The 11574-nt window shown below is 51.0% G+C and overlaps 1 protein-coding gene across 1 annotated transcript; it reads left to right on the top strand.

The window, feature by feature from the left end:
* Positions 1-2412: 2412 nt before the first annotated feature.
* KPNA7 (karyopherin subunit alpha 7) lies at positions 2413-10897 on the top strand (the record flags this gene model as incomplete). Its single annotated transcript, XM_082312817.1, has 10 exons — positions 2413-2478; positions 3194-3331; positions 3886-3971; positions 5450-5718; positions 6218-6300; positions 7519-7782; positions 8138-8371; positions 8700-8882; positions 9599-9748; positions 10817-10897. 10 exons carry the CDS (start codon positions 2413-2415, stop codon positions 10895-10897), a joined length of 1554 nt encoding a protein of 517 aa, XP_082168943.1.
* Between the last annotated feature and the right edge of the window lie 677 nt (positions 10898-11574).

Raw genomic sequence — 11574 nt, 5'->3', positions numbered from 1 at the left:
CGCACAGAGGTGTACAGAGTGGGTTTTGTGGGGCTTTGCTAAAAAGGGCGATGGCTTGGAGGGATTGCAAAACCACGATGCCTTCAGCACTTCAAAGTCCCCAAAACTGCCCACAGTGCTGTAACCAAGTCCTGCTGCGAGTGGTTATTTTGAGGGCAGGGATGCTGTTGTCCCTGTTGGCCAAGCAGTGGCACAGGCAGGAGGACAAGCCGTGCAAGCAACCCGAGCATTGGCGTGTAACTGGTGTTAGGGCACCGTAAATGCAAACAATCTCTTGACTAAAGCTGATGAAGACTGTGACAGGCACAAAACGTAGTGTGATAAGAGCTGCCCAGCAGCTCCTGGCCAAAATCTGAAGGACTCATGGAGATAATAGGTTCCTGCTGTGTTTCTCTCCATGCTCCTGCTGCGGCTCCGCTGGGCTCCCACCTCCCAGCAGCACCTGCTGCTGCTCCAAGTTTCTTAATCCTGTCTCATGCCACTTGCAACCTCCACTCGGCTGATTCCCCTCAGCTACTGCCTGGCTCCATGGTCCTGGTCCCTGCTAACCAAAGGCAGCTGCTCTCCTGGCCTGCATCACCACCCACAAGGACCTTCCAGCTACCCAGACAAAAAGGGGCATCCCCAGACTGCCCATCCCCTGCACTTCCCCTCACCTGTGCAGTGATGGGTGGCAGCACCCAGACTGTCCCCTGCATCATGGGACATTGTATGGGTGCAGGCTGGCGTCTCCCATGAAGGGTCTGGCCACAAACAAGGCCAAAGTGGGCAAAGCATGAATGCATGGAGGAGGTGTGGGGGGTGAGCGGGACGGCCCAGGCAGGAGGGCAGCCCAGGAGGAAGGGCATCACCATCCACCCACCCTCCTCCAGGTGCATCCAGATGGCCAGGGCAAGGGAGCAGCTGGAGATAACGGGGAGGCTGTCCTGGGAAGAGCCAATCGTGGGGGGGAACTGAGGGGTACGTGGCTCCATGGGGGCTATAAAAGAGGCAGTCTGAGGGTGATGGGGTATGAGAGAGTGTTGGGGTGAGTGACTTTCCTCATTTTTGGAGTGTTGGGTGTTTGGTTGTCCCTTTGTGCCCTATGGGGCTGTGCTGGGTCTCCTGTTTGGCTGGTGTCAGTGTGGGTTGTGGTGTGCCTCTGCTGAGATGGAGATGGAGGAAGCTCCCCAAAAAGAAGAGGCCTTTTTGGGTGTTACTATGGTCCCCTCTTGGAGCAGAAACAGGGGAAGGGAGGCTGAAGCAGTTCTTAAGGTTTGAGTGTAGGGGCTTAAGGCTATGGGCTATAATTGCCTTGAGCCAAGAGGTGGCTCCTCCTGGGTCCTCTGGGAGCTGGGGGAGGTCTGTAGTTTGGTGGCTGGCTGCTTTGTTGGGGTAAAGAGCTGATGCTGCTGGTATCCAGCCTTGGCTGCTGGGGCAGGAAAGAGAGAGAGAGAGAACAAAAAAAACCCTTAAACTTGGAAAGATGGAATAAGGGGAGCTCTTAGAGGCTGATTGGAGCCACAGGTGTTGGCTGTAAGCCTGGAGGGAAGGTGAAGATGCACCACCTGAGTGTGTTTATGCACAACCTGGCTTTATGGGGCCCTTGGTGGTGTCTGGCTGCTCTGAAAACACCTCTACTTCTGCTGGGTGAAAGCCTTGCTTTTTCTGACAAAAACTTTCTTGAAGGCCTGCTCTTGGTCTTATTTGAGTGTATGTCTGTGGTCCTTACGAGGAGAGGCTTAGAAATTATTTTTACCTGTCCCTATTTAATGTTTTGTAAGGCAATCCATACTAATAGCTGGGTTTCCAGGAGAACTCTTTGCTTAGTTGAACTCTGCCACTTCATGCTACTGGATGTGACCTTGTGTCTTTCCTACTGGGGGGCCCCTGGTGTAGGAAGCCTGTGTGGGCTCTGCGGTGGGGTAAGAAAGTAGGCTTGGATGTGGCTACTTGTCCTTAAATCAGACCTTAAGCTGATCCTTTTGGAGGCAAGAGGCTCTGCTGGGCTTGGGCCGTGTGTCTAAGTAAACCTGAAAGACACGGGATGAGAACCGGAGGAAGGTGGTGTTAGTGTAACTATGAGAAGTGGTGTGTCCGGCTCCCTTGTGCGATTGCAGCGGTGGCAGCTGTAATTTTTGTAGCCTGGTATTAAGTGGTAGTTTGTGCTTGCATTTAGTTTGGTGGCTCGGCTGCAGTGTGTGAGGATCCAGCTGAGCTCTACTTAGGGCAGGGGACTTCAGCATCTCCCTTGCTGGGAGGGGAGGGTGAGAAAACGCGTGGCCCAGGCTGTTGGTGGGAGTGGGGGTGGTCCCAGACCCCTCTGTGGATGGAGGTGGATGTTGCTGTGCAGTTGTGACCTGACCCTGCTCTGTCCTGAACCCCAAAAGCACGTGAAGGCTTTCAGCTGGCACCTCTCTCAAACCTGCCAAGATGCCAGTTGAGATCAAGCACAGTGAGCGGATGAGGAAGTTCAAGAACAAGGGCAAGGATGCAGCTGTAAGTACCTCCCCCACCTGCCTGTGCATCCCTTTGGACAATGGTGGAGCCCGCTCGGGGTTTGCCTGTCGGCAGGAGCTGATGTAAAGGCTTCTGAAGGGCTAATTGGCCCCAAACCTACCTGTACGTGGTAGCAAAGCAGTGGGGGGTGGGATGACTCTGCCAGCAGGGATGCTCAGTTAGCTTTTGAGATGTGGTGTGGAGCTGGCTGGGCTGTCAGGAGCGTGGTGGCATGGGCAAGGGGGATGTGAGTTTTGGGTGGGTGACTGAGCTGCACTGGTGAAGATGCTGGGGAAGGGAGATGGTCCAGCCCCTTCTGCTGAGCTCTCAACAGCAGTTATCCCTGCAGAGAGGGGGCTGGGATGGGATGTCAGACCACGGGATTTGTCAGCTTGTTTTAAGCCAGTAGAGGAGATGAGGGTTTGCCTTTCAGGTTCAGCAAATCAACTGTTAAGCAACCACTGGTTGCTGGTTCATCCAGCAGCCCATGTCCTTGGGAGGCACTAAGGGAGAGGCTTTAGTCTGTCCTATCTCCTGTGTAACTCTCCAAGCCATAGCAAGGAGCTGCCTGAGAACAGATGCTGGCTCTCTGCCTTCCTCACTTAGGAAACTTGGGGCAGAGGGTGACAGAGCTGAGCTCCTTGGGGAATTGGGTGATGCAGAAATTCGGTGATGCAGACACCGGTGGGGTGCTGCCCTTCTCCCCCCTCTCCAGGCCCTGCGGAGGCAGAGAGTGGAGGTGAACATCGAGCTGCGAAAGGCCAAGAAGGATGAGCAGATCCTGAAGCGCAGGAGTATTTCGTTCCGTTTGATGGATGAGAGTCTCTCTCCGGGAGAAGAGAGAAGAAATGAGGTGAGCGCTGGGTGCTCTGCACCTGGGCAGGATCAGTGCTGCAGCACATGGCTTGTCATCTACTACTTGGACCACTACCAAGTCCAGTTCAGGTGACCTGGGTTAAATAGCCAGTGCCATTCCTGATTGCCATGCCCCGTGCTGGGGAGTGTTTTAGACTGCCTAGCCCTTTTTCTGTGTTATTTTGCCTGGAGATGATGTCCTGTGTGGCTTCCCTCGACGGCAGGTAGAACTGGCTGGTGCTCCGGCTTGCTGGGAGCTGGCAAAGCTCCTGTCTGGCTCCTTGCACAGCAAGGGGTAATTACCGAGCTTGTAGGCCCATTACGGTGTGTCAGTGACTCTTTCCATGCTTGATTATAAGGATTAGTTGCCTCGAAGGCTTTTGTGGATTCTCTTCCTCTGCCTCATCTCGAAACTGCATTGCATAAAGAATAGACATAGCTTAGATATGAAGTGGTGACTGACTTGGGTCTAGACAGCTGATTGACTGTGGAGATTAAACTGGAGGGAGTCCTGGCTTGCCATCTGACTCTGAATCATCCCCTGTGACACAGATTATTCAGCTGTCCTTGGAGGAAATCATTGAAGCTGTGAATGGGAGCAACACGGAGCTGCAGCTGCAGGCTACGCAGGCCACCAGGTATGCTGCCTGGCTGCTCCGTGCTGGGAGGGAGGTGGCTGATGGAGCTGCGGTGGGTCCTGTCAACAGAAGGTGTTTCTTCCTGTTTGAAGAGCTCTCTGAAGATATGACAAAGGGGGAAGGGGCCTGGTAACCAAACTGCCCTGAGGAACCTCAGCTGGTGCCTGTTTTGTGCCCTGTACGCCCTGCTTGGCTCCATCAAAGTCCCAGGCAGTGTGTGTGGCAGGGACCTGTGTGGGTGGACCCAGTCAAGGGGTTGGCTGTGGCTCCTGGAGCTGCCCCCCTTGCTGTGCCTGTGCTGGGGCAGGGACCACGTTGGATCCCACCAGCTGATGAAGTGGTTGGGAAGAAACCCAAGTGCCAAAGGCTTGGGCAGGACAAGGGCTGGAGAGCCTGGCTCTGTAAGGGTCACTACTGAGCAGGGCTGTCCCCACCTGGGTTGGGGTAGGAGGGACCACAGGGTGCCATCATCACCCAGCTGGCAGCAGGGATGTCTTCTGAGGGTCCAGGAGAGGCTGCATTGCTGCTGGTGCTTCCTTGGCTGGCTTGAGCTGCCACATCAGCAATCTGCCCATGTGCTGGGGGACCAGTGCTGTTCCCAGTGGCTGTGAGGATGTCTGCTTGTGGTGAGCAGAGCAAAAACTTTGCTCCCAAGGTGTTAATTGGAGGCTGGCCAGAGCAGACCCTTCCTAAAGGGGCAAGTCATGGCTAGCTCTCTAATCTTCTGTGCAGCATGGAGCTGGATTTCTGCCTGCCCAAACCAAGCCTGCCTGCACCCATGGTGCCCTGACAGCACACTGAGCTGTGGTGGGGTACCAGTGGCAGCACTAACACAGCTCTGAGCCATGGGTTCACACGTCCACGCTACCCTCTGCCAGCCCTCATGAACCAGGCTGGGAAGCAGATCTGGCTGAAAGTGTTTCTTTTTCTGGCTTTGACTTGATCAGTGCCCTGATCCCATCTCCTGGGCTGCTCCACATGGTTCTGTGCCGGTGTGAGGCAGGAAACAGCAGCGGGGAGTTGGTGATGCTGCTTTTTAGCTGGAAAAGCAGTCTGTGAAACCTCATTTTAAATGTGAGCTCTGGTCTGTGTGGGGCTGGCCAGTGCTCCTGAGCTGGGGAGCAGCAGAGGCAGGCTTGCAGGCTGTAAGAGAAAAAACTAATACTTTTTCACTGTCTCAAACTCCTGCAAGGTAGGGAGCATGGAATAATGTTGTCATGGTCCCAAAAGGATGTGTGAAGCATGGCACTCTAACAGCCACCCTGCTGTTGCTTCAGCATCTTAGATGGGTCTTCTGCAGAAGCCTCTTTATGGCAACTCCTCTGCTAGATTTGCTGACATGGGATGCTGAACTAGCATCTCTTACAGGTGCTACTTCCCTTGCAAGCCACAGCCTTCTACGTGGCCACAGGGTTATGGTCTGTCATGGCACCACACAGGGCTTCTCATGGTAGGCTGTGTGGTGTCCTCTCTTGCAGGAGAATGCTGTCCAGGCAGAAGGACCCCCCTATCAATCAGATCATCGAGCTGGGGATCATCCCCAGGCTGGTTGAATTCCTGACCCATGCTGACAATGCTCCTCTGCAGTTTGAAGCAGCCTGGGCACTGACTAACATCGCCTCTGGCACCTCTGACCACACCAAGGCGGTGGTGGAGGGAGGTGCCATCCCAGCCTTCATCTCCCTCTTGTCCTCCCCGCACATGCACATCAGTGAGCAGTCTGTGTGGGCACTGGGCAACATCGCAGGTAAGCAGAGGTCTCCAGGCCTGGGGACATGCAGAGAGTCACTACCTAAGCCAGTGCTGGGGAGCTAAAAATATTGATGTTCCTTGAGATAGCCTTGTCTTCCTGCAGCTTTGTCTCCAAGCTGCTGCCCCTATTGAAACCCTTAACCCTTCAGTCCCTTCACGTGGCCTGGCAGCCTTTGAGACCCTGTGTTGGCTCTGCAAGAGGATTTTGGCCAAAGCCCAGTGCAAGACTCCATCCTGTGGGGATGGCCTAACCCACTAGTGCTGTCTGTAGAACAGAATGGGTTGTGTCTGGTTAGCCTGCCACAAACTAGCCATGATGGTACTCCAGTCTACCTGGCAAATCCTCCCCACCTGAAAATACTCAATGGTGTGTGGCTGGTGAGTGAGCCCAGTCACCCAGCCCTGGTGTGTGCCTGCAGATCTGGTTGCTATTTGATGTTGATTGTCTTGTGACTTGGGCAGATGCAATAAACAATCCTTTTTCATCTGTACAGGTGATGGTCCCCTATACAGAGATGCTCTTATCAATTGCAATGTGATTCCTCCCTTGCTGGCTCTGGTGTCACCTGTAACTCCAGTAAATAACCTTCACTTTCTTGATGTAACAGCTCTTAATCACTTGGATACTGGGTGAATGGTGGTCTATCACCTGCCTTATAAGCAACAAGCTGTTTGTATAATTGAATGAGACCCTGTCCTAAGCTGCTTTTAATGACCCTACCTCTCCACTATATACAAAGCTGGAGGTGCCAAGTAGCCAGTCTTCAAGTTAATGTGATGTCTTCTAGTCTTAGCTTTCCTATCTAGCTTTGACCATGTCAAGCTAGGAATGAGGTGAAACTGGTGCAAGGTAAACTTGCATATGCATGTGGAAGGGCTGAACTTGGCCTTCAAGCTTCCTCCTGCTGCTTTTTGGGTAGCTCTAAATTGCTGGATTTGTGGCTTATCTCTGCCTTTCTGCAATGGTGCCTGCCCCACTGATTGCTTGGTCTGTGGGGGAGAAGGACCTTCTCAGAGAACCATAAAGTGGACTGAGAAGCTCTCAGGGGCTGTAACAGTGGTATTGATGCCTCCAGGTGTCCCACCCCTGGGTGTGGTGGAAGCTGTATGCTTTCTGTAGGCATAATTATGGCCTTTCAGGTTGGTGTTCAGAAAACACCCTCTAGGCCTTCTGTGAGTTTATATTGCAAGATGTTTTTTAAAAAAAACTTTTCTGGCTGCTCTGTTCCTAGCCCACCTCACCATTGCCTCTTCCTAAGGAGCCCTGTGGAAGAAACATGACAAAACACCAGTTCATATATACATGCATTTTGGTAGCTATGATGCTTTGAAAGTAGCTCCAGTGCTCTCCTGGGAACATCCTTACTGGGATGAACTGTCTGGATGATGCAACTTAATCAAATCCTCAAGATGTCCTACTCTAGAACAATGAGCTGCTAATATTAAAAAAAAAAAAACCATGAAAAATCCAAATTCCCAATCTTGTCCAAAGAATGCTCTGTAATTTGTCCAAGGACCCAGCAAATAAGCTGTTTGTCACCTTTGTTAGTCATCATAGCTTGTTGCACCACCAGAGCTGAAGTTATTGGAAATTCATATTGGGGAGGGAGAGGGTGAATCTATTGTCTTAGTCACCTACCTGTTTCATTTCCCTTCTTCAAATCAGCCTCAGCCCTTAAGAAGGCTGCTTCTGGCTACTGTATAATGTCTCTGAGCTGTAGGGACCAGAAGCAGGGTGCTACCTCTTCCTCATTTGTTACTGCAGTGAGGATCTTACACCTCCCTTGTGTTTCAGGTTGGGTTCCTGAGGAACATCACATGGACCCTATCAAACCTCTGTAGGAACAAGAACCCTTACCCTCCTCTGGATGCTGTGAAAAAGATGCTGCCAGTCCTCATCTGCCTCATGGAACATGAGGACAAGGACATAATTTCTGACTCCTGCTGGGCTGTTTCCTATCTGACTGATGGCTCCAATGATCGCATCCAAATTGTGGTGGATACAGGGATTCTCCCAAGGCTGGTGCAACTCATGGCCAGCCCAGAGCTGATCATTATGGTAGGAAATCTCCAGCCTCTGGACCTTTAATGTAGGAACATCTGGGGAGAGAGAAGGCCTGTCTCCTTACTATATGTGGCTAGTGTGGTCCGCTGTCTCCTCAGACTGCGGTATTGATGGCTTGTTTGTCAAGGCACTGCTCTGTTCCAGCTTGCTGTGGCTGGCAGACTGGATAGAAACTGTAAAGCTGCTTAAGGCAAAACAGGAGGACGATAGATTTGTAAATACAACAGTAATCTCCCATGATGCTTTCCTTATTTGAAGGATCAAGCACTTAGTGAGGGATCTCACTGGACTTTCTGGCATGTATCCCTTGAGGTAAGGACTCTTCTCATCTCCTTTAATCTCTGTCTAGACTCCGGCTCTCCGTGCCATTGGGAATGTAGTCACAGGGACTGATGAGCAGACCCAGGCAGCTATCGATGCTGGTGTCTTGGCTGTCCTGCCCTGTCTCCTGCGACATGCAAAGCCAACTATACAGAAGGAAGCCGCATGGGCACTCAGTAACATTGCTGCAGGGCCTTGCCAGCAGATCCAACAACTCATCACCTGTGGGTTATTGCCACCTCTGGTGGAGCTGCTTGATAAGGTAAGGGGTGGGTGCACATACAGCTCTGCAGAAGTGATGCTGAGGTTCATGAGGTCCATGATGCCTCACTTGTGAAGCACTCAGCATGTGCCCAAGAGCCACCTGAGCAATCTGTTTCAAAGCTGTTGGGATCCTTGGAACAGCCTGGGCATTGAGATTTGTCAGTACACCTGCATGAAAGCATGGCTTGGTGTCCACCCATTACTCAAAGTGCTAGGGGAGGTGGGTCAGCCCAAACTGAATGTGAGGGAAATGGCTATCCTCACCTCACACTAATCTTAGAGGGGTGCTGAAGCTTGGGAGTGCCTTCAGTGTGCTGCTTTTCCAGGGGGACTTCAAAGCTCAGAAGGAAGCTGTGTGGGCAGTGGCCAACTTCACAACAGGAGGCACTGTGGAGCAAGTGGTGGAGCTTGTCCAGTCTGGGGTCCTCAAACCTCTGCTCAACCTGCTCCTGGCCAAAGACAGCAAAACTATCCTGGTCATCCTGGATACTATTTCAAACCTCTTCCTGGTAAGATCTCCTGCTCTCTTGCATTCCTTCCCCAAGAGAGCAACAAGGTGTGAGCCGTTGTGTGGCTAGAGCATCTCCTCCTACAGCAGCTGCTGATCTTGCAGGAGTAAGAGTTAGATTTCATGTTGTCTAACTTCTTCAATGCTCTTGAGTTATCCAAAGGGCTTGACAAGATTAAGGTCTCAAAGTGTTCCTCTTCACCTTTTGTGACTTTAGTCTGCTTTTGGAAAGGGAAAGAGGTTATGTGTTAATAGCCAAGCTGGACAGAGGTAAAGGTCTTGCAGAAATGCAACTGCAGAGAAATCAAGTGGTCCTGGGGGCATTTCAGCTCAGGTCCCTGCCAGCTGATGTCTACGTGCCTCTTGTCTGAAAGGCTGTTTCTTGTAGCACCTTTGAACCAGTGAAGTGACTTTTGCAAGTGAAATAGCGAGTGGCAGGTCACACTTACTGCTTCTCAGTGTGTGGATGTAGCCGAGTAGAGTTCGGCTAGCTTGTTTGGCTGGCAGTCAAGCCACTGTGTGGTAATCCCAGCAGGGACTGTTTCATACGCATAGCAGTCATATCCCTGGGATCTCTGCTAAACACAAATCAAACAGGGACAGTAAATGCAGGACTGGGGTCATTTGACTTGTAGATCAGGGTCTTACAGTAAAGACCATCTCAGACCTGTTACTGATGTGAGGTTATGTTTGCCTGCTTGTTATCTGATGTCACAGGCAGCTGAGAAGCTGGGAGAGACAGAAAGGTTGTGTCTGCTGGTGGAAGAGCTTGATGGGCTGGAGAAAATTGAAGCCTTGCAAACCCACGACAACAACATGGTCTACAGAGCTGCGCTGAATATTATAGAGAAATACTTTTCTGGTGAGGTATGTGAGCTCTTGCTGTTTCTCATCTGAAAATATGAAGCTATTACACACTGGAATGAAGCACAGACTTTAAGGATGCTGAAACAGGTTTTTGGAAGAGACCTCTAGATGACTAGAGTAGTCCTTGCAGATTGTTGCAGTTGTTCTTAAAGGTCTGTAAAAGCTCTGAGTTGTCAGCTGATGAGTAGCACAACAGATATGGATGCCTTGATAGCATCTTGCTCCTGGAATTTAAACTGGCATCAGCTGGAGTTACTGCAGTTGCTGATATGAATACCAAATGTGGAGAATTTTCCTCCTTCGGAGCTGAGCTAGCTTGTCACTATGAATGGAAGCCTCCTACTCAGCTGATAACCATGCTCAGGTTGCGTTTAGATTACTTGACCCCTCTCATGCTAATGAACTTATGGAAAAAGGATAGGACACCAGCTAGCAGTTGCAAGAGAGTCCTATGACAGTTAGACGCCATGCTCGGTCCTAGCCTTAGTCTCGCAGATGGGGAAACGCCAGGGAAGAGGCTTAGCAGTTTGGCAGATCTTGGAGCTGAAGCTCAGTCTAGATGTGAACTGCAGCAGCAGGAAGCAAATGTCTGTGTTAGTCCTCTGCCCAGAACAGGGTCTGCGGGATGTCCCTGGGAGAGGGTGTGGAGGAAGCTCTCCTACACACCGGCACCTGCCTGAGGGGCTGGATGCCAGGGGAACATCTCTCCAAAGCACTCCTGGCTTGTTGCTGTTCCAAGCAGTCTATTTAATTTGAGTTCTGCCACCCCAGCCAGTCTTTTCTTCTACCTCTGGTGTCTGAGCCTGTAGACTTGGTTGCTTTTTGTGGGTGAGATGCAGGGACACTGCAGCTTCAGTGTGTTGTAAGCAACAGGAGGACTTGGTCTGGTCTCCAAAGGGTCCTGTTAGCATCAAGCTGATCTTAACAGGTTGTTACAGCAGCAGAATTTTTTAAGACAAGAATAAAACAATAAGATGCTGTAAAAAGCTTCAGGCAAACTCTGGTGCAAAAAGCTTAGGTTTATTAAGATGCAGAACCTTTAACTGATGGCTATCAATGTTCTCCTAGGAAAATCCAGATCTGCAGCCTGGGACTGGCCAAGATGGACTATATGATTTCTCAGTGGAGAAGCAAGACTTCAATTTCTGAAGATGAAGTACTACACAGCTCTGAGCTGGTGGGTGGAGGTGTTCTGGTAGAGCTCAGACATCCAAACCAAGAGGAGCAAAGATGCTGTGTCTTTTTACTTTTGAAACTTGTCAATAAATTGCACTTCTGGCTTTGTACTTCTTGCCTTTTTTTTTTTTCTTTCTCAAGCTGCTGTTGTAAACAGTATAGACCGTTTTTCCACAGCATCTTAAGGCCCTGCAGAAGTGTATTGGAGCTCCTGGGCATGTTTTCTGGGTGGAAAGTGCAGCCAGAAACTTTCTGCTAACTGCATTAAGCTGCTGGAGAGCAGGGTGCTACCACCAAATCCAACTTGGGTCTCATTGCTTGTGCTGAAACTTCTAGGCTTGACTTGGAGTGGCTGAAGCAGCTCTGAAAAGCTATTCAAGAGGCGTTTCACCTGTCTGCAGGCAAAACCACCTCTCTGTGAGAGGAGATGCTTCTAGCAGAGAAGGAAATGGGCCAGGGGAAGGTGGGACACTTTCATCCCTGTATGTGCTACTCCACATGGAAGTATCAGGGGCTGGACACAGGAGTAAATGCTGGTCCTTTGGCAGCAAGGCTGTGTCAGAGGCAGCTATTGCCATGGGAGCTGATTTGCTTCCTACTGCAGCTTCCCAGATGCTATCCACTAGCCTGGAGCCCATTGATCTGGCTCT

This window comes from Platalea leucorodia (assembly GCF_965183815.1).
Source record: "Platalea leucorodia genome assembly, chromosome: 5".
Lineage (NCBI taxonomy): Eukaryota > Metazoa > Chordata > Aves > Pelecaniformes > Threskiornithidae > Platalea > Platalea leucorodia.
This window is presented reverse-complemented; position numbering and strand designations above follow the sequence as displayed.